The sequence below is a fragment of the Sus scrofa genome, chromosome 12, assembly GCF_054392235.1.
Source record: "Sus scrofa isolate SSC_HxYL_T2T_F1_AM1 chromosome 12, Sscrofa_HxYL_maternal_Yorkshire_Landrace_v2.0, whole genome shotgun sequence".
Classification (NCBI taxonomy): Eukaryota; Metazoa; Chordata; class Mammalia; order Artiodactyla; family Suidae; genus Sus; species Sus scrofa.
In genome coordinates, this window is record NC_139394.1 from 22,664,674 (window position 1) to 22,686,248 (window position 21,575).

At 51.3% G+C, this 21,575-nt stretch overlaps 1 protein-coding gene across 1 annotated transcript; it reads right to left on the reverse strand.

Annotated features, from left to right (window-relative positions):
- Positions 1-10,432: 10,432 nt before the first annotated feature.
- Positions 10,433-11,272, reverse strand: LRRC3C (leucine rich repeat containing 3C). The gene has a single exon (XM_013979562.3). It carries the CDS (start codon positions 11,242-11,244, stop codon positions 10,480-10,482), a length of 765 nt encoding a protein of 254 aa, XP_013835016.2. The 5' UTR covers positions 11,245-11,272; the 3' UTR covers positions 10,433-10,479.
- Positions 11,273-21,575: the final 10,303 nt, after the last annotated feature.

Sequence of the window (21,575 nt, forward strand, 5' to 3'; positions counted from 1 at the left end):
GGAGTTCCAGTCGTGGCTCAGCGGTTAACAAGCCCGACTAGGATCCACCAGGACATGGGTTCGATTCCCCGACCTCTCTCAGTGGGTTAAAGATCCAGCATTGCCATAAGCTGTGGTGTAGGTCACAGATGCGGCTCAGATCGCTGGCTGCTGTTGCGGCTGTGGTGTAGGCCGGCAGCTGCAGCTGGATTCGACCCTTAGCCTGGGAACCTCCGTGTGCAGTGGGTGTGGCCCTAAAGAGACAAAATACAAAAAAAAGGAAATGGGGAGCAGGCTGTCACTGACCGCCTGACTCCTTCTTGCCTTCCTGGCCAGCTCTGCGCATCACGTACACCCCAATAGTGTGGTCTCCAGAGGGGAGGAGGGGTGGGAGGTACAGGGATGAGGGAGCCACACAGAGGGGGTTGGGAGGGGCTCAGGAGGGGGCTGGGGTCGCCAGCTGGTTGGGGAGGGGGCAGAGCCGAAAGAGGAATGGAAGATCCCCACCTCCTAGATTTCAGCCCCAAGGCTAGAAATATGGGCCACCCGCCTCCCTCCCTCTCCCTCACATTCACACTGCTGGCAGCCCAGCTGTTCTCCCCAGTAATTGTTGCTTGGGGCAGGCTGATGGTCGTGTTGGAACTGAGAGAGCCCTGGGGAAAGACAGGCCATCAAAGGGCAGGTGGGGGTGGGGGGAAGATGGGAGAGAAATGAAGAGGGGGGAACTTGGCAGAGGGGGTGAGAACTCTGGCAGGGGGAGGAGCTGTGCAGGGAAAGCACCTGCTGGAGTCTCAAAGCCTGGGTTTTGCTGACAGTATTCACCACCAAGTTGCTGGCAGGAGCTGGCCAGCCACTGGACTTTTCCAGGGTAATTTCCCAAACACTTAAGAGGCGGATTGCCACAGCCATGTAGCCTACGTCACAGGTCATGGGAGGGAATAGATGGAAAAGTCCTTAGAGCTTTTTTCCCCAAGTTCACGTGTCTGGAGGTCCAGACTGCAGGTCTCTCCTTGCAACTTCAGGATGAGAGCCGAGTACGGACTGCGGCGGCTGGAGTCATGGCAGGGCAGGCATTTAGAAAGTTTCGTCGTCGTTAACGAATCTGACTAGGAACCATGAGGTTGCGGGTTCGATCCCTGGCCTTGCTCAGTGGGTGAAGGATCTGGCGTTGCCGTGAGCTGTGATGTAGGTGGCAGATGCGGCTCGGATCCTTTATTGCTGTGGTTCTGGCGTAGGATGGTGCCTACAGCTCCGATTCGACCTCTAGCCTGGGAACCTCCATATGCCGAGAGAGCGGCCCAAGACATGGCAAAAAGATCAAAAAAAAAAAAAAAAAAGAAAGTTTCTTTCTCTCTTTGACCGGGTCTTAGTTGAAAGAAGTGCAGCTGAAACTGTAATCAAAGGATGCATTCTGTACCCAGAAAAATCTCAAGGAAAAGTACTGCAAGGAACAGCAGTAGCTGTTGGATCAGGCTCTGAAGGAAAGGGTGGAGAGAGTCAACAAGTTGTGTGAAACTTGGAAATAAAGTTCTTCTGTCAGAACATGGAGGCTCCAAAGCAGTTCTGGACGACAAGGATTATTTCTTACTTAGAGCTGGTGATGTCCTCGGAAAGTATGTAGGCTGAAATAAGCCACGATTGAAATGGCATCACCTGAAGCTGCCCATTCCACTGAAGTTCTGAGATCTTTTCATCATGTAATTAATTTTTATGCCTCTCTTTTATTTTTGTCTCTCTTTTATAATAAATTAATGATATCCATACTAACGACATCCACTGTCTCTAAAATTTGGTTTCACGGTACCAATACAAATGTTTTTGAATAACAACATAGTAATGAAAAAAAAAGTCCTTAGAAAAGAGAAGAGTGGTATTTTCATAAAAGAAGAAAATGCAAAAAAAATGAAAATAAAAATAAAGGACAAAAAAAGGAGTTTCCATTTGGCGCAGCAGAGACGAATCTGACTAGGAACCATGAGGTTGCGGGTTCGATCCCTGGCCTTGCTCCATGGGTTAAGGATCCAGCGTAGCAGTGAGCTGTGGTGTAGGTCGCACATGCGGTTTGGATCTGGCATTGCTGTGTCTGTGGTGTAGGCTGGCAGCTGCAGCTCTGATTAGACCCCTAGCCTGGGAACCTCCATGTGCCATGGGTGCGACCCTAAAAATACAGGAAAAAAAAGAAAAGAAAGAAAATGCCATTATTAGGGGAACTGGATGAGAGGCTGGCATAGAAGGGAGAGGTCCGTTAGCATGCCCTAATGACAGGCGAGGTTGCAGGGAGACTCAAGGGCTGTGGGAGGGAAGGAGCCAGGAGCAAGCGTGGGTGTGGGTGGGGTGGGGCCGAGAAAGCATCTTGGAGACTTGCAACTCTGAACCCGGCAGCGGTGAGGGGGGGGTGGAATGGCCCCTGCAGTCTTGCTTCCCTTCTCCAGGGTGGCTCCCTTCAGCATCTCCCAGCTCGGTCACCACATATAGTCGGGCTCACCCCATGCTCCTGGAGCTTCTTTAGCTTTTTGTGCTGGTTGGGGCAGAGCTGGCTCTGAGTGGGCGGGGCTCTTTTCCTGTCTGTGTCCAGCTCCCTCTGTGGCACCCCTGGGTCCACCCTTGGCAGAGAAGAGTGTGTGTGTGTGTATCTCAGGGGGACAGGCAGCCTGTGGCTGCTCCTCTTGGTTCTTCCGTGACTCCCTCTGTGACCTTGGATGACTCACCATCCCTCTCTGGGCCTTGTTTTTGTTTTTTGTTTTTTTTTTTTTTGTGGCTTTTTAGGGCTGCACCTACGGCATATGGGAGTTCCCAGGCAAGGGGTTGTCTATAGCCCAAGCACCACCAGATCAGAGCTGCCTCTTCGACCTAGGGCACAGCTCACGGGAACTTGGGATCCTTAACCCACTGAGCAAAGCCAGGGATCGCACCTATATCCTCACGGATACTAGTAGGGTTTGTAACCCCCTGAGCCACAATGGGAACTCCTCTGGGCCATTTTGTAAACTGAAGATCCCTGCCAGCTCTGTTCTGGATGGAGACGTGGCCCTTGGTGTCAGCATCCTTGGCTGGTCTGGAATCCTCAACCTGCCTCTCCCCTCCCTGCTCTGCAGCTCACCTGTTCTTAGATTTTCCAGATCATTCGCAAGGCTAAAGTGTGGGATATCCAGGGAGTTCTGACATTTGCTGTTGACTGTGACAGAGATTTTTAGCAGGAGCCCTAGGACTGCAGTCTTGGTAATCTCAGAGAATTTCTTTGTTCTCCTGGACAGACACCCTGCCCTGGTGCTTCTTCCCACACATCCCTTGAGGGAATTTTCCCTAATGGTTTGACTCTGCATCATAAATGGCCCTGGGGAATTCCCGTCGTGGCGCAGTGGTTAACGAATCCGACTAGGAACCATGAGGTTGCGGGTTCGGTCCCTGCCCTTGCTCAGTGGGTTAAGGATCCGGCGTTGCTGTGAGCTGTGGTGTAGGTTGCAGATGCGGCTCGGATCCCGCGTTGCTGTGGCTCTGGCGTAGGCCGGTGGATACAGCTCCGATTCAGCCCCTAGCCTGGGAACCTCCATATGCCGAGGGAGCGGGCCAAGAAATAGCAACAATAACAACAACAACAACAAAAAAGACAAAAGACAAAAAAAAAAAAAAAAAAAAAAAAAAAAAGATAAATGGCCCTGACCCCAAAAGTGAATGAGAATTGACGGCTGACCTCAGACGTTAATTTTAGTATGAAGACTTGAGAAGTTTTTTTCTTTTTTTGGTATTGTATTTAATTAATTATTTTTTTTAACATTCTTTTTTTTTTTTTTTTTTTTTGTCTTTCTGCCTTTTCTGCCGCTCCCAGGGCATATGGAGGTTCCTGGGCTAGGGGTTGAATCGGAGCTGTAGCCGACGGCCTACACCACAGCCACAGCAACGTGGGATCTGAGCTGCGTCTGTAACCTACACCACAGCTCATGGCAACGCCGGATCCTTAACCCACTGAGCGAGGCCAGGGATCGAACCCGCAACCTCATGGTTCCTAGTCGGATTCGTTAACCATTGTGCCACGACGGGAACTCCTATTTTTTTTAACATTCTAAAAGAGGAGGACAATGATCATCCGAAGTGCAGACATGAGTATTGTGACCTGGAGGAGATAAACTGGATTCCAGGAACCCGAGGCATGTGCGTGGGTGTGACGGTGGTCATGGGACATTCTTCAGGGACTCAGAGATGAGGACAGAGAAGGACAGTGATGTGCTGACTCAGGGGCTGGAGACTCCAGAGCCATCTTCACTCATCCAAAGGGCCCTTGTGTCCCAGGGAGACTGGGCTACTCGGCACAGCCCCAGGGCACATTCCCGTCCGGTGGGAGGAAGGAACAGGGAGGCAGCCAGGCAGAATGAGCATTTTCCAACAGTCGCTCTGCATTCTTTTCTCCTGCCCTGACAGGAAGGAAACTTTCTCAAATGTATCACCTGTTCCCTGTCCCTGAGAGTAGACACTCCGAGATTTGACCTTTCTGGCAGGTAAGTCAATGAGATTAAGATTGTGTGCTTTCTGGAGTTCCCGTCGTGGCGCAGTGGTTAACGAATCCGACTAGGAACCATGAGGTTGCGGGTTCGGTCCCTGCCCTTGCTCAGTGGGTTAACGATCCGGCGTTGCCGTGAGCTGTGGTGTAGGTTGCAGACGTGGCTCGGATCCCGCGTTGCTGTGGCTCTGGCGTAGGCCGGTGGCTACAGCTCCGATTGGACCCCTAGTCTGGGAACCTCCATATGCCGCGGGAGCAGCCCAAGAAATAGCAAAAAGACAAAAAAACAAAAAAACTACCACCTGCCAATCTGGAGTGGTCTACCTCTTTCTTCTATCTTTCCTTCCCCATGATATGTGCAGGCCAGTTTGTGGACAAGTGCCTGGGAACCTTAGGCAATGTATACATCTAATCTGTTACTGAGTTCTCTTGTAGTTAAAAAAAAAAAAAAAAAAAAAAAAAAAAAGATTGTGTGCTTTCTATTTGCAATAGCCAAGACATGGAAACAACCTAAATGTCCATCGCCAGAGGAGTGGCTCAAGAAGATGTGGTATCTATACACAATGGAATATCACTCAGCCATTAAAAGGAATGAAATACTAGCATTTTTAGCAACATGGATGGACCTAGAAATTATCATGCTAAGTGAAGCCAGCCATACAATGAGATGCCAACATCCAATGCTTTCACTGATGTGTGGAATCTGAAAAAAGGACAGACGGAACTTCTTTGCAGAACAGATGCTGACTCTCAGACTTTGAAAAACTTATGGTCTCCGAAGGAGATAGTTTGGGGGGTGGGGGGATGTGCTTGGGGTGTGGGATGGAAATCCTGTGAAATTGGATTGTGATGATCATTATACAACTACAGAAGTGATAAATTCATTGAGTAATAAAAAAAAGATTGTGCACTTTGCCAGTGTCCATAGGCCCCTTTGTCCACACAGGGCCATTTAGAAGACCCTCCAGGGCCTGAATGCACTGCTTTTTGAGTTATATATATATATACATTTTTTTTTTTGGTCTTTTTAGGGCACCCGCAGCATATGGAAATTTCCAGGCTACGGGTCAAATCAGAGCTGCAGCAACCGGCCTACACCACAGCCACAGCAATGTAGGATCTGAGTTGCATCTGTGACCTACACCACAGCTCATGGTAATGCTGGATCCTTAACCCACTGAGTGAGGACAGGGATCGAACCTGCCTCCTCGTGGACCCTAGTCAGGTTCGTTATGACTGAGCCATGATGGGGACTCCTATAAATACGTTTAATAATGTCCCTCCCGGCTGTTGTCCCTCACAGCTGTTATTCTGTCTGTAATGAACTTTTACCTCCTTCAAATATACTTCTTCTAACCTGTCGTATACAGGACACCATAGTTCCAAAATGATTAGAACTCTACGTAAAATAAGACTTTAAAAATGAATATGGAGTTTCTGTTCTGGCTTACTGGATATTATTTCTGTGAGGATGTGGGTTTAATCCCTGGCCTCATTCAGTGGGTTAAGGATCCAGCATTGCCACAAGCTGTGGCATAGGCTGCAGCTGCAGCTCTGATTTGACCTCTGGCCCAGGGACTTCCATATGCTACAGGTGTGGCCATAAAGAGTAAAAATAAAAATGGGTAAAATAGGAGTTTCTGCTGTGGCCCAATGGGCTCGGCAGCATCTCTGCAGCACCAGGATGCAGAGAAACCCCTTCATCTGAGCCAACTGAGTTAGAACTCAGTTGGGGGCTGGGATGTCAGAAGCTGTAGCTTCAGCTCAGCTTGTCACAGGAGACTGGACAAAGTGGGAGCCTCACAGACTCAAAGAAGCTCCTGCTGCAGTGACAGTCTCCTGAGACCTTCCCTCGGCACCCTGGCATCCAGGTTGTGCTTGTTCACTGGGCAGGCAGGAAGGAGTGGTGTTCCTAGTTTTACCTCCATCCTTATTTCTGCCAGAGACCCGTGGCCATAGGATAGTGTTCCGAGACGCCACCTTGGCCCAGGCAAGGCAGCTGGGTGGCCTCATTTTTGTTGCCTGCTCCTGGACCTCCTGCCTGGTGCTGAGGAAGAGGGGGACACACCATGTCAAGACTAACTTGTCCCGGCGGCATATCCTGGAGCCAGGAGCAAAGCGGCCAGGTACCAAGAGATCCCAGCCATGTGCCCAGTCCAGCTCTGAAGCAAGAACCCAGGAAGGCTTGACCCTGCCTTGGCACCATTGGCAGCATGGCTCCTGTAGCCAGCAGGCTTGGGGTGGGGTGGGGAGGCAGGAGAGGAGAGCCCTTCCCTCAGCCCTTCCGCCACCAGCTTCTTCCGGCCCTGTGGAGCCAAGCCTGGAGCAGCAGAGAAAGCAGATGCTGCCCTCAGGGAAGCCTCAGTCTACAGAGGAGAGTGAGGACCCTAATTCTCAGGGAACTCTTGGACTAATGGAAGGAAGCAGGTCCTTTCTCTTTGGGGAGCTCTGATGCTGGTGAGACCAAGATGCCTCTCAGACCCAGAGACCAAGCACCTGTAAAACCTGGTTATCTACCAAAGAAGGTGGATAGAGATCAAACTGAGTATGAGGGAGCTGAGGGAGGCAGTTACGAAGCAGCAGGTGGGGGCATTCCTGTCATGGCTCAGTGGTAACAAACCCAACTAGTATCCATGAGGACATAGGTTCCATCCCTGGCCCCGCTCAGTGGGTGAAGGATCCAGCGTTGCTGTGAGCTGTGGTGTAAGTTGCAGATGCAACTTGGATCTTCTGCCCCATTTGTCCTCCCTCTTCCCTTCCCTCTTGTCCTAGCTCAGAATTTGAGCCAGATGGGAGCCATGGGGACAACTAGTGGGACATTTGTTATCCAGGGAGCCAGGGCCCAACCTGATCTGGGCTCCAGGCAAAGCGTCCCTCCTGGATTTTTCCCATCCTGAACTCACCTTTGAGAATTGGGGTTGGGGTCAGGGTAGGGGAGCCCACTCTTTGCAGGCCTTAAAGATGCTATCTCTGCTGCTCAGGATGATGGGAGCTAAGTGAGGCTCCAGGAATGGGCACCAATGAAAGGGACATGGGGCCCCAGCTGTCACCCACCTTCTATCCCCACAGGTTGCCACAGTCTGTTTCCCAGAACCCGGTGAGATGTGTCCCAGCCTGATTCCAGAAAGGGTGGGACAGATTCTGAGAGTGGCAGGAGAGGGACTGATGCAGGGTTGGGTAGGGATGGGGCCAGGATTCCAAGGCCAGGGCAGGATGTGGCTGGGATGGATGATCAAAGGTACAACCCCAAACGTCTCATATCCAAGTTCTGGAGAGGGAGGCCCGGGTCTCCTGAGAAAAGAAGATAGAAGTGTGTGGGCCGGGGTGTCCCAGGTTTTCCTGAGATAAGCTAAGCTGAGGTTTCCGGATGATGTGGGCTTTTCGGCCTTGGAGTGATGGGAGGAGGGAGGCGGCGGCAGGGCTGGAGAGGAGACAGGGAAGCCAGGATGGGTCAGAAGGACCCGCCTCTTCGCTTTGCTGCTCCTTTGCTGCTCCTTCCTAGTCTGCCCCAGGCTCTGCCACAAGTTGGGGGGAACCCTGGTTCGGTGGTTCGTATCTTCAGTGCCTACTGGGGCTCCCATGAGCTTCCTTAAAGTGGCTGTTTCCTCCATAGAAGCCACACGGGTGAGTCACCCCATAGGGGTGGCAAGGGACAGGGTGTTTTGGCCCTTTTGGGTCCCTTGAGAAACCTCTTTGGAGACAGGGATCTCTCACACCGCCCCTCCCCCTCTATCCAGGAACTTTTTTTTTTTTTTTTTTTTCTTATTAGGGCTGCATCCACAGCAAGCACACGTAATTCCCAGGCTAGCAATGTGGAATCTAAGCTGCGTCTGTGATCTACACCACAGATCACAGCAACACTGGATCTCTGACCCACTGAGCAGGGCCAGGGATCAATCCCACAGCCTCTTGGATACAAGTCATATTTGTTTCTGCCGCGCCACAACAGGAACGCCAGGAATTCTTTTAGTGACTTTGAGCACCTCTGGTTTCTCCCTACCGCCCACTTGGACTGCCTGCTCCAACTCCCACCCAGAGGAGCTGATGGCTACGAGAGCAGCGGCTCCCTCTCGCTTTGCTCTCTGGGGCCCATCCGGCAGGCTAGAGGCTGATGCCCGGGCTTTGCCCTCCTTTTCTCCTCCCTGGTTGCCCTCCCTCCAGGTCTCCATCCAGCCCTCATCCTTCCTGGTCTCTCATCATTAATGCATGAGCCCTGCCATAGACTCTGGTTTCAGGAGCCGGGAGGTTGTGGGGAAGAGAGCAGTTTGCACCCAGCCCAGCGGGAGCCTCTCTCACCAAAGATGTGGTGGAGGTGACAGTGAAGGAGTCAGCCCCCTCCCTCTCCTCACTGCAGGGCCACCTGTGTTCAATGAAATGAACAGTAAGAGAGAGGTTGGGGGAGTTTCCGCTGTGGCTCAGCAGTAACAAACCAGACTAGTGTCCACAGGACCCGACTAGTGTCCATCCCTGGCCTCGCTCAATGGTTAAGGATCTGGCATTGCCGTGAGCTGTGGCGGAGGTCGCAGATGCAGCTCAGATCTGGTATGGCTGGGGCTCTGTTGTAGGCCAGCGGCTGCAGCTCTGATTGAACCCCTAGCCTGGGAACCTCCATATGCTGTGGGTGTGGCCCTAAAAAGAGAGAAAGCAACAAACAAACAAAAAACAAGAAAGAGATCAGGGGTATTGATGAAGGGACTTTATTGAATTGTCCAGCGATATTCTGGGGGTGGAAAACCCCCTATCCCCACAACCCCTGCATCCTGCTTCCAGCTTCTAGTGACCCATCTCCAGCCCAGGTGTAGCCGAGACCGCTTTTCTCCCAAGGGAAAGCCCTTCTGTGCATAAAGGAGAGAGCAGACAGATAGAGTATGTCTGGAAAAGGAAGCAGAGAACCCTGAGCCAGGGGCTCTGCAAGAGAAGGTACAGGGAGAGAAGCCTGGGGCCACGAGAGAGGCGAGAAGCAGTCCCACCATCTCCTTTGCCTCTCTGCACCCTCTGCTCCAGCTCCCAGGCGGGTCTTGCCGCTGCCTGGACAGTCCAAGTTCTTTTCCATCTTCTTCACTGTTGTTCTCTTCCTTCTTCTGCTGGAAATCTTCCTTGTTCTTTTTCTTTTTTTGGTCTTTTTAGGGCCACTCCCACGGCATATGGAAATGCCCAGGCTAGGGATCGAATCGGAGCTGGAGCTGCCGGCTACACCACAGCCACAGCAACGCCAGATCTGAGCTGTGTCTGTGACCTACACCATGGCTCACGGCAATGCCGGATCCTTAACCCGCTGAGAGAGACTGGGGATTGAACCTGCATCCTCATGGGTACCAGTTTTGTTCATTACCACTGAGCCACGATGGGAACTCCAGGTCTCCTCATTCTATTTTTTGTTTGTTTGTTTGTTTGTTTTTTTGCCTGTTCTAGGGCCGCTCCCACAGCATATGGAGGTTCCCAGGCTAGGGGTCTAATTGGAGCTGCAGCCGCCGGCCTACACCACAGCCACAGCAACACCGAATCCGAGCCACATCTGCAACCTACACAACAGCTCACGGCAATGCCAGATCCTTAACCCACTGAGCGGGGCCGGGGATCGAACCCGCAACCTCATGGTTTCTAGTCGGATTCGTTAACCACTGAGCCATGACAGGACCTCCTGGGTCTCCTCATTCTTGAAGAGTCAGATCAAACATCCATAAGTAGAGCTTTGAGATTACCTCTGCTACGCTCTCAAGCTGCCCGCTCCTCCTCTGAGTTGGCACACACCCTGCCTGCGGCCGTTCTCTGTTCTGTCGTCCCCTGTCCCCCGACTTGGCTCTGGGCATCTGAGTCTAGCACAATCCCAGCCCAGAGTAGGCACCAAAGATGGTGTTGGTGGTGTGAGAGAGAGCAGACCTTTCCAGGAGACAGAGGGAGAAGAGGGATGGCCTTGGGGGATGGGAAGGGGCTGCAGAGGAGGGGGGAGGGGTCGAAGGGAGGAGAGGGCAAAGGGCACGGGGCCAGAGGGGTGGCCTTGGTCATCAGACTACTGTGCTGAGGATGGAGGAGTCCTCAGAGCGCACAGGCAGCATGCGGACCCGCTTGAGAGGACGGCGGCTCTCATCTCGGTTCTGCCACACGTAGTGGACCAGATAAGCCACCACGAGCACCAGCCAGCCCCCCATGGTGACCAGGAGGGCCACGTCGGTGCTCCTCTGGGCCCCACCCCGCCCCGCCCCACACAGCTCTTCCTCCCCTGCCAGTGGCAGGAACTCCTGGCCCACGAGGTCTGGTCGGGCTCCTGGGCCACACACGATGCCCGTCCCAGTGCCTGGTGCCAGCCTCACCTGCCTGAGCACCTCCTGGAGGGCACAGTCACAGCGCCATGGGTTGGCAGACAGGTTCACTTGGATCTGCAGCCCCATGAAGGCTTCCACGGGCACCGAGGCCAGCTGGTTGGCAGAGAGGTCGAGGTGGCGCAGCGTGCCTGCCAGGCCCTGGAAAGCGGCTCCCGAGAGGTGGGCTAGGATGTTATGGGACAGATCCAGCTCCTCCAGGACAGGAAGGTGCTGAAAGGCGCCCGCGGGCACTGTCACCAGCTGGTTGGCATCCAGGTAGAGCTTGCGGGTGTCGTTGGGGATGCCGGTGGGCACGGCGCTCAGGCCCGCCTGGCTACAGCGGAATGTCCGCTCCCCAGCCTCCTCTGCCACGTAGCAGCCTTGGGGAGATGCTGGGTGGCTGGGCACACTGCCCCCTGTGCCTATCACCAGCAGCAGGGACAGGAGGTGACCAGCTGGTGGGAGCATGGCCACAGATTGGCATAGTCCTGGAGTGGAGCAGGAGCTGGGGAAGAATAAAGCCCCATAAAGGAAGAGTGAGTCAAGAGAACGCCATTCCCAGGAGTTCCCATTGTATCTCAGTGGTAATGAACCCTACTAGAAACCATGAGGATGCAGGTTCGATTCCTGGCCTCACTCAGTGGGTTAGGGATCTGGCATTGTCGTGAGCTGTGGTATAGCTTGCAGACTCAATTCTGCACGGCTGTGGCTCTGGCACAGGCCTGCGTCTACAGCTCTGATTCAACCCTTAGCCTGGGAACGTCCATATGCCGCAGGTGCAGCCCTAAAAAGACAAAAAAGAAGGAAAAAAAGATAGAGAGAATGCTATTCCCTATAGCCAGCTCTCTCTTGCTGGGGCTTCTCCTTTGGGTGATGTTTTTGCTTCTTTGGGGTGTAAGACTCCTTCCTGGGCCCTTTGGGTAAAGGGTCTCCTGGGCCTGAGATTCTTCTAGAGTCTCTTTGATTCTGGACGGCTGATCTATTGGCTCTCAGCCCAAGGTCCTGTTGGCCCTTCTGGATCTGGGGGCTGCTAAGCATTTGCCTCTGCTCACATATTGATTTCCTTCATTGGAATAAAGGCTTTTCCTGCCAGCCTCCCTGGGTGGCTGCCAGGCGGGCCAGGTACCCCCAGAGGGCCCGAATGGCACTTGTGTGAAGGAGCTGAGGAGGACAGATCAGCACTTGGACTTCATGGCACCCAGCGAGGCTAGGTGACTCAGGCCCACCTTCTGTGCCCCTCGCCCCCTTTTCCTGGGACACCCGCCCCTCTGCCCATCCCAGCTTTGTCCCCTCCACCCCACGCTTCCTCCCCCGTCCTCTCCCTCTTCCTCCCAGCCTCTCACCCCTGTTGGTGGGAGAGCCTTCTCCTGTGCTGCCTTCTGCCCGGAAGCACCTCCCTGCTGCTCGGCTCTGGAGACCCGCTTCCTCCACCAGAAGCCCTGCTCGCTCGTAGCTGCTGGAAGTTGGGGGCTGGGACCAAGTATTGGGTTTCCTGGCATGTGACTCTGGGCCCCAGGTGTCGGATACCTGAGCCCTGGCCTGGCCAGATGATGCCAGGAGAGGGCAGATCCTGGACCCTGATGAACTTGGCCATGGGCAGACCAGGCCCCAGTGCCACTCCCTGCCCCAGGCTCCCCTTCCAAGGCCTTGACTTTGCCACCTTCCCTCCTGGCTCGCCCAGCTGAGGCTGAGACACTGCCTTCTAGAACCTCTGCCCTTTGCCCACAGCCTGGCTGAGCAGAAGGATCCCTGCGTGGCAGGCCTGGGGAGACCGTGCAGGGGCAGCCCCATCGTACATCCACTGCCTCCAGCAACCTGCCCCTCCCACCTCCCCCATCCTCTTCTGCCCTCTGCTCTCCTAGGGTGCCCTGTGGCCCCTTCTTCCTCGGTGAATAAACTTCCCTCAGACTTCGCCTTGGAAAACGTACATCTCTCCCGAGGATCTCGCCTCCTGGCTCCCTTCTTGCCTGGGGGTGGGGGACACTGTGGCTCAGCTGTGGTTACTTCTCTACTCTGTTGCTAGATGGCCCCTTAAGGAGATGGAAGGGGTTCTTCAAGGCTTCTGACGACTGACCTGGTCATCTACAAGTTTGCTCACTGATATTCTGTTCTGGCCTGGAGCTGAGTCAGGCTCTCTTAGGTTGCCCGAGGCTTTGAGCTCCAAGTTGGTACTCTTTTATTTCATTTTTACAGCCGCCCTTGCAGCACATAGAGGTTCCCGGGCTGGGGGTTGAATCAGAACTGTGTCTCCGCCACAGTCCCAGCAACTCTGGATCTGAGCCGCCTCTGTGACCTATGCTGCAGGTTGTGGCAACACCAGATCTTTAACCCGGTGGGCGAGGCCAGTGGATGTCCCAGAGATTTGCACAAAGGGCCCTGAGGTCACATGCTGTGAAGACATTTCTGAGAAGGAAAACCTTGCTGGGTTTTGTAAGAGACTATGGGTGACCAGGATCAGACACAACTGCAGGGCCCAGTGTAAAATGAAAATGGGGGCTCCTTTGTTCAAAACCATTACGAATTTCAAGACGGCGACAGCAGCAGGTCACAAAACCAAGCGCAGGGCCTTCTGAATGCAGGGCCTGTGGGCCTGGGGACTGCACAGGTTGCATGCCCCTGAAGGTGACTTTTGAACAAGCAATTTCAGAAGCGTGAGGGAAGCGAGAATCAGAGGGTAGGTAACTGGATGATGTCATCTCTGGGGAGGTGCTCATCACTGACTCATTCTGGTGACATTGACAGAGTCATTTCTCAGACTCAACATTTGTCCAAGGAATGAGATAAGACACATTTTCTTCTTTTCTCTTTCGGTCACTCCTCGGCATATGGAGTTCCCGGGACCAGGGATCAGATCTGATCCTACACTGCAGCTGCAGCAATGCCAGATCCTTTAACCCACTGTGCCAGGTGGCGGTGGCGGGGGATCAAACCTATGTCCTGGCAGTGCAGAGCCGCTGCCACAACGGGAACTCCTGTTGTTTTCTTTTCTTTTTCTTTATTTTTTTATACGTGCCTTTAGCCCAAAACAATCCTTTGAGCTCTCCTAGGTTGCAGATCTGGCGTTGCTATGGCTGTGGTGTAGGCTGGCAGCTGTAGCTCCGATTGGACCCCTAGCCTGCGAACCTCCATATGCTGCGAGTTCGGTCCTAAAAAGACAAAAAAAAAAAAAAAAAATGTGGAAAGGGATCAGATCCCTGTGTGTACTATAGAAATTTTCTTTTCTTTTTTCTTTATAGCGCCACACCTGTGGCATGTGGAAGCTCCCAGGCTAGAAGTTGAATTGGAGCTGTAGCTGCTGGCCTACATAACAGCCACAGCAACACCAGATCCAAATTGCATCTTTGACCTGTGCCACATTTCCCAGCAACATGGGATCTCTAACCCATTGAGCAAGACCAGGGATCGAACCTGCATCCTCATAGATACTAGTCTGGTTCTTAACCTGCTGAGCCACAAGGGCAACTCCTACCACAGAAGAATTAGGACTTGGTTCCGTGGGCAATGGAGTGAAGAGTTTTAAAATTAGCATTGATACTGGAGTTCCCACGGTGGCTCAGTGGTAACGAACCCGACTAATGTCCATGAGGGCATGGGTTCGATCCCTGGCCTCGCTCAGCAGGGTAAGGATCCAGTGTTGCCATGAACTGTGGTATAGGTCGCAGATGTGGCTTTGCTGTGGCTGTGGCATAGGCCAGCAGGTGCAGCTCCAACTTGACCGCTAGCCTGGGAACTTCCATATGCCGCAGGTGTGGCCCTAAAAAAAAAAAAAAGCAAAATTGAAAGGAGGAGGGCTTGCTACTTTACCCATCACATCAGCCAGAGACCCATCTAATGCCAGTCTCTGGGCAGAGGGGCAGGGCACCAAAGGCCTTCGCTATTCTCGTTCCTATGGAAACTGACAAAGGGTGTACACACCTGGTGCTCCTGGCCTCAGTTGTGCTCATTTGTTCAACACACACCTTCTGGGCCTCTCAGGCATTGGGAAGGCAGAGAGAAGTAGAGCAGCCCCCGGATAATGGGGGAACATGGATATGTACACGGATATGGCCGCCTGACAGACTCTAGGCCACCTGGGTGTTTGCAGGTGTCAGAGGAGCCCAGAGGCTGAAGCAGTGGACTTTGCTTGGACAGCTGGAGAAAGCAACAGGTGAGGGATGGCCTTGTGGGACAAATAGGGGTCTCCCAGATGGACAAAGGCATCATAGGTGGAGACAAGAGCAAAAAAAAGCAAGGTGCCTCCTAAGAGTGGGAGGGGTTCGGTGTGGCTGTAGTTTGGCCTGTGTGGGTCTGTGATATCCTTCAGCTAACATTTACTGAGAACCCGCTATATTTAGGAAATGCAAACAGGAGTAAGACAAATATGGAGCAAAGAGCCTACAGGGGAAGCAGATGTGTGAGAAATCACTTGCATACAGCGCCCTCAGTACAGGGTCAGAGTCTTTGCAAGCACCTGTGGAAGCATGAGGGCTATATGGTCGGAGGGGTATGTGTGGCAGGAACGGCTTTTGGGAGAAATGCCACTTCCTAGCTGTGTGACCTTGGGAAGCTATTCAAACTCTCTGTATGACAGTTTGCTCATTTGTAAAGAGGAGACAGTAAAAATATCTACACAGGCCTATTTTATTTATTTTTACTTAGTGAACTATCCATCCTTTTCTTATAGCACTTTGATTATTTATTTCTTTTTCTTATAGCACTTTAAAAATTAAAGTATAAGGAGTTCTCAAGGCGGCTCAGTGGTAACAAACTAGACTAGTATCCAGGAGGGTGTGGGTTTGATCCCTGGCCCTGCTCAGTGGGTTAAGGATCTGGTGTCGCCGTGAGCTGTGGTGTAGGTCGCAGGCGAGGCTTGGATCCCTCATTGCTGTGGCTGTTGCATAGGCTGGCAGCTATAGCTCTGATGTGACCCAAACCCTAGCCCGGGAACTTGCATGTGCCATGGAAAATAAAATAAAAAAATAAATAATAAAACATTATAGTCGATTACAACGTCATGCCAATTTTTGCTTTACAGCAAAGTGAACCAGCCATACATACATACATATATATGTGTGTGTATATATATATATACATTCCCTTTCTTCTATTATCTCCCATCATGGTCTATCCCAAGAGACTGGATGTAGTTCCCTGTGCTGTACAGTAGGACCTCATTGCTTATTGCTTATCCATTCTAAACGGAATAGTTTGCATCTACCAACCCCAAACTCCCCATCCATCCCACTCCTTTTTTTAAATTGAAGTATGGTTGATAGACTATATTGTGTTAATTTCTGCCATACAGCAAAATGATTCAGTTTTACATTTACGTATGTACCCTTTTTTTTGTTTTGTTTTGTTTTTTTTTTTTTGTCTTTTTGCCATTTCTTGGGCCGCTCCCGTGGCATATGGAGGTTCCCAGGCTAGGGGTTGAATTGGAGCTGTAGTCACCAGCCTACGCCACTGCCACAGCAACACAGGATCCGAGCTGCGTCTGCAACCTACACCACAGCTCATGGCAACGCTGGATCCTTAACCCACTGGGCAAGGCCAGGGATTGAACCCGCAACCTCATGGTTCCTAATCGGATTCGTTAACCACTGAGCCACGACGGGAACTCCTGTATGTACTCTTTTAAAAAAATATTGTTTTTCCATTATGGTTTATCATAGGACAACAGTCTGTTTTAAAGATTAAAAGAGTTTATCCATGTAAAATCCTTTGCTCAGTGCCTGGAATGGAACAAATGCTAAAAAATGTTGGCTGTGATTGTTACCGAAGGAGGAGCTGGTGTCAGGAGAGGAAGGAGGAAGGTGCTCTGGAGAGGTGGCCGTCCAGAATTTCTAACGAGGTGGGGCCTCCTGGGGTAGTAATGCAACTGGAAGGGTGCTAGGAGAGCTTTCCTTTCTTTTTAAAACAAATTTAATTTTAAAAAATGGGGGGGGTCGGCTGGGGATTTGGGATGGAGATGCTGTAAAATTGGGTTGTGATGAGCATTGTACAACGATCAATGTAATAAAATTTATCAAGTTAAAACAAATTTTTTTTAATCATTTATTTATATATATATACTATGGCCGCACCTGCAACCTACGTAAGTTCCTGGGCCAGGGATTGAATAGGAACCGATGCGGCAACACAGGATCCTTTAACACACTGTGCCAGGCCAGGGGGCTGCACCTGTGTCCTGGAGCTGCAGAGATGGCACTGATCCTGTGGCACCACAGCAGGAACTCCTTTAATTATTTTTTTTTAATTAAAAAAATTTTTTTATGGGAGATTTTCTTAAAGCTACTGTTTTTATATCCAATGATTGACTTTTTGATCTATAATATTTACAGTTTTCTAAACTGCTTCTTTTCATGGGAGAAAATCTCAATTGTCTGTATCAAAGAGTGTGCAGATTGAGGGGTTCCCAAAGAAGAGCCTGCTCTTGGCTCCCAGACGGAGGTTGTGGTTCCCTGGCCTTGGCTTTGATCCTAGAGGCCCTGGCCAGCTCAGCCCTTTCCCTCTGCAGCCCAAAATAGCGAACCACAGGGCTGGGCGAGGGGAGGAGAGCGGACTGCCTACTGGCCATGCTGCCTGGCCTGGCACCTCCTCCTGTTTCTCACCAGTGCTCTGTCTGCTTGCATCACTGCACCCTCTTCCGCTGCCATCACATGTCTGGGATGCCCTCCCCCCCCCTCAAAAAAATAAACATAACTGCCAAAGAAATAAACAGCTCTTTACGTCCTTGCACTTGCTCTGGGTGTGACCTCAATACCAACCCTTCGGGAAGGAGGGAGGTGAGGTGGAGGGAGCAGGGGGTGGAAGGAATGAATTGGAGGGGAGTAGGGGATGGTAAGAGCGGAGGGGTGCCAGTCATGCCCCAGTGGTCAGGGGAAGGGGCTCTGAATCTCGATGCCCCACCTCCTCCCTTCCCACCACGGCATCACCCCAGGAATGTGTTCCCAGCTTAAACTCCGCCCGTGTTTGCTATCTTGGTCCACACGGGTGTATCTACCGCAAGCAGAGGCCATGCCACCCCGCGAGATGGAAACACCCCAAGGCGGGGAACGCGTCTACTTGAGCAGACTAAGGAGCTCTCAGAGGGCAGGGAGGGTCTGTGAAGGTGGCTCACTCGGTTTTAAAAACACAAACACTTTCCATCAAAAATTTAAAACTAATAATCTCATGTTACACAAAGTTTGAAACTAGAGAATGAAAAAGATCACCCCCAACCCCTCCATCCTAACACAAGATCTGTTTTTATTTTACTGAATTTCCACAGCCTGGTAAAGTAGATGCTCAGATATCATTCAAATGTGGAATGGATTAACATAAGGTGAGACATATGGAGCATGTATTATATGCCAGGAATCGTTCTAAGTGCTTCACGCTTAATGACCCATTTAATCTTCACAACAACATGAGGTAGGCATTAGCGTGAGCATCAACATCCTTCATTTCTAGGAAGTGCAGCACAGAGAGGTTCGGTAACTTGCCTAAGGTCACACAGCTGGGAACTCTAGGAGCTGGGAGTTTACCTTGGTGCCAGGATCTTACCAGTGTTGCTCTCTTTTGTCTCAACATAATGCTTATTGCATGTGCAGGTTTATAAGAACATTTTATTATGGAAAGTTCAAACATAAAAAAGCAGAGAAAATGATGTAAGGAATCTCATATCCCCATTTCCCAGTTTCAATAATTATCTCCTCGGGGCCTGACCTGTTTCTTTTATTCCCGTCCCCCATCCCTAGTGCGGATTATTTTGAAGCAAATCCAGTCACCATATCATTTCCTCCACATTTTAGCAGACACCTCCAAAAGATAAGGAAGATTTTTTTTGTGTGTGTGTGTGTTTTAGGGCCACACCGAGGCATATGGAGGTTCCCAGACTAGGGGTGGAATCGGAGGTGTAGCTGCTTGCCTACATCACAGCCACAGCAATGCCACATCCGAGCTGTACCACAGCTTGCAGCAATGCTGGATCCTTAAACCACTGAGCAAGGCTAGGGATTGAACCCCCATCCTCATGGATACTAGTCAGATTTGTTACCCCTGAGTGACGATGGGAACTCCTGAGTCTTAATTTCTTTTAAGTCTCTCCCTCTCCTTTTTTTCTTCCAATTTTTTTTTTCTGGCTTTGCCTGAGGCACATGGAAGTTCCTGGGCCAGGGATCAACCCACACCACGGCATCAACACAAGCCACTGCAGCGACAACACCCGATGTTCAACCCGCCACATCACAAGGGAACTCCTCCAGTTTGTTTATTTCTTTTTTTTCTTTTCCTTTTTTGTCTTTTTAAGGCCGCACTCGTGGCATATGAACGTTCCCAGGCTAGGGGTCGAATCGGAGCTATAGCTGCCGGCCTACGCCAGAGCCACAGCAACGTGGGATCTGAGCCGTGTCTGCAACCTCCACCACAGCTCACAGCAACGCCGGATCCTTAACCCACTGATCGAGGTGAGGGGTTGAACCCATGTCCTCATGGATTCTAGTCGGGTTCGTTAATCGCTGAGCCACAACAGGAAGGCTTCTCCAATTTATTTGTTAAGGGAATGGGGTGTTTGTTTGGTTGACTGCATCCCTGGGGAATGCTCATGAGATTTTACATCCTGACTTTTTCTTTCTTTTCTTTTCTTTCTTTCTTTCTTTCTTTTTTTTTTTTTTTTGTCTTTTTGCCATATCTTGGGCCACTCCCGCGGCATATGGAGGTTCCCAGGCTAGGGGTCCAATCGGAGCTGTAGCCACCGGCCTACGCCAGAGCCACAGCAACTCGGGATCTGAGCGGCATCTGCAACCAACACCACAGCTCATGGCAACGCCGGATCCTTAACCCACTGAGCAAGGCCAGGGATTGAACCCGCAACCTCATGGTTCCTAGTCGGATTCATTAACCACTGCGCCACGATGGGAACTCCCTGATCTTTTCATATAACCTAGAAAACATTTTCCCATACTGCCGCATGGTACTCATAATCATTTACTATGTGGCTTCCCATTTTGCCATCCAATGGATAGTACTGTAATGTTTTTTTCTGGGGTATTTAGGTGGCTTTCGGGTTTCCATTGCTATAAATGATGTTGGAACGTCACCCTCAATATATAGGCTGTACTTCCTCAGAACATGCTACCAGAAATGTAATCACGGCTCTGAGGCCTGAACGATTTTTCAGCCTCTTGGCACACAGTTACAGTTGTTTGTCCAAGGGGTTATGCAGTCCCCACACCACATAAGAGCACTGTCAGTGAGTACCTACTCATTCTGAACAATTCTTAGGCCAATTCAAGGCTGAAGGATGTTTGGAGTTCCCATCGTGGCTCAGTGGTTAATAAACCCGACTAGCATCCATGAGGATGGGGGTTCAATCCCTGGCCTTGCTCAGTGGGTTAAGGATCCAGTGCTGCTGTGAGCTGTGGTGTAGGTTGCAGATGCAGCTCAGACCCGGAGTTGCTGTGGCTGTGGGGTAGGCTGGCGGCTATAGCTCCAATTCAACCCCTAGCTTGGGAACCTCTATATGCCACAGGTGCTGCCCTAAAAACAAAACAAAACAAACAAACAAACAAAAGCTTCAAAAAGAGGCCCGAGTTGGAGCGAGGAGGACATGCTTGGGTGAAAGGAATGGGCTGGGGAAGTGCTGGGTGTAGGGAGCAAGAGGCTGCACCAGCCGGGGTCCCCCCACCTCAGATGCCCTTGGGGCCTCAAATGGGCTTCTCCTTCCCTCCTTCCCCACTGCTGCCCACATCCAGCCTCACGTGTTCTCAAGGGCAGCCAGGAGTTGCCTGGGTATCCGGGTCCCCAAGACCTCGACGCTGTGCTTCCTGGACCTGTAGGTGGCCACTTCAAACATCATGTTTTCAGGTAATTTCACTGTCAAACCTCCCTTTGAATCCACGTTGTCTGTAACTCGGAACGGAGCCTTATGGTCTAGAAAGAGAAGGGTAAACATCACACTGAGGCTGACCCAAGACCTCTCGGAAACCCTGCCTGGGGCGCCCTGTCCTGGGCTCCCCTCCGTGATCGCCGCCCCTTCTGAGGACGTCTTCCAGCTGTGGCTCCCCAGACAATACCCTTCTCACCAGGAGTCATTGTGGTCGGAACCCACTCTGCCACCTTCTTACCAAATGACCTTGAATAAGTCCCTAAACCTCTAAATCTGTTTCCTCCCCATAGGAGAATAGGAGCAGTACCTACTTCCTGTGCTTGTGGAAATTAACTAACAAGGCAGTGAAGCACTTAACAAGCGCCTGGGGAGTTCCCACTGTGGCTCAGCAGTAACAAATCCAACTGGCACCCATGAGGACTAGGATTCGATCCCTGGCCTCGATCAGTGGGTTAAGGATCCAGCGTTGCCATGAGCTATGGTGTAGATCACAGACGCAGCTCGGATCCTCTGTTGCTGTGGCTGTGGCATAGGCCGGTGGCTACAGCTCTGATTCGACCCCTAGCCTGGGAACCTCTATGTGCCTTGGGTGTGGCCCTAAAAAGACCAAAAAAAAAAAAAAAAAAAAAAAGGCTGAAGGATGTTTGGTGAAGATGTAGTAATTATGAGGGCAGAGAGCTAGAGAAGAAAGATGATGACAGAGACTCAGGCTAAATTAAGCAGAAAGTGATCCACTATTTACCATGAATGTAGTGTGTGAGTCATTTACTCTGTTCATTCCCATTGTGAAAAAACAAACAAACAAACAAACAAACAAAAAAAACTGACCTGATAACAAAAGCTGTTAATAGCGCACAGCACATCCAGCAATCTTTCTGTTAGACTATGTGTTTGTCGGCCCTTGTTTGTGAGGTGGATCCAGTCTGGGTTACTGAACTTCACAGAGAGTAAG

Bases quoted from the DNA above. Each gene is read 5' to 3' on its own strand.
- LRRC3C (XM_013979562.3), bottom strand. From the start codon at position 11,244: ATGCTCCCACCAGCTGGTCACCTCCTGTCCCTGCTGCTGGTGATAGGC.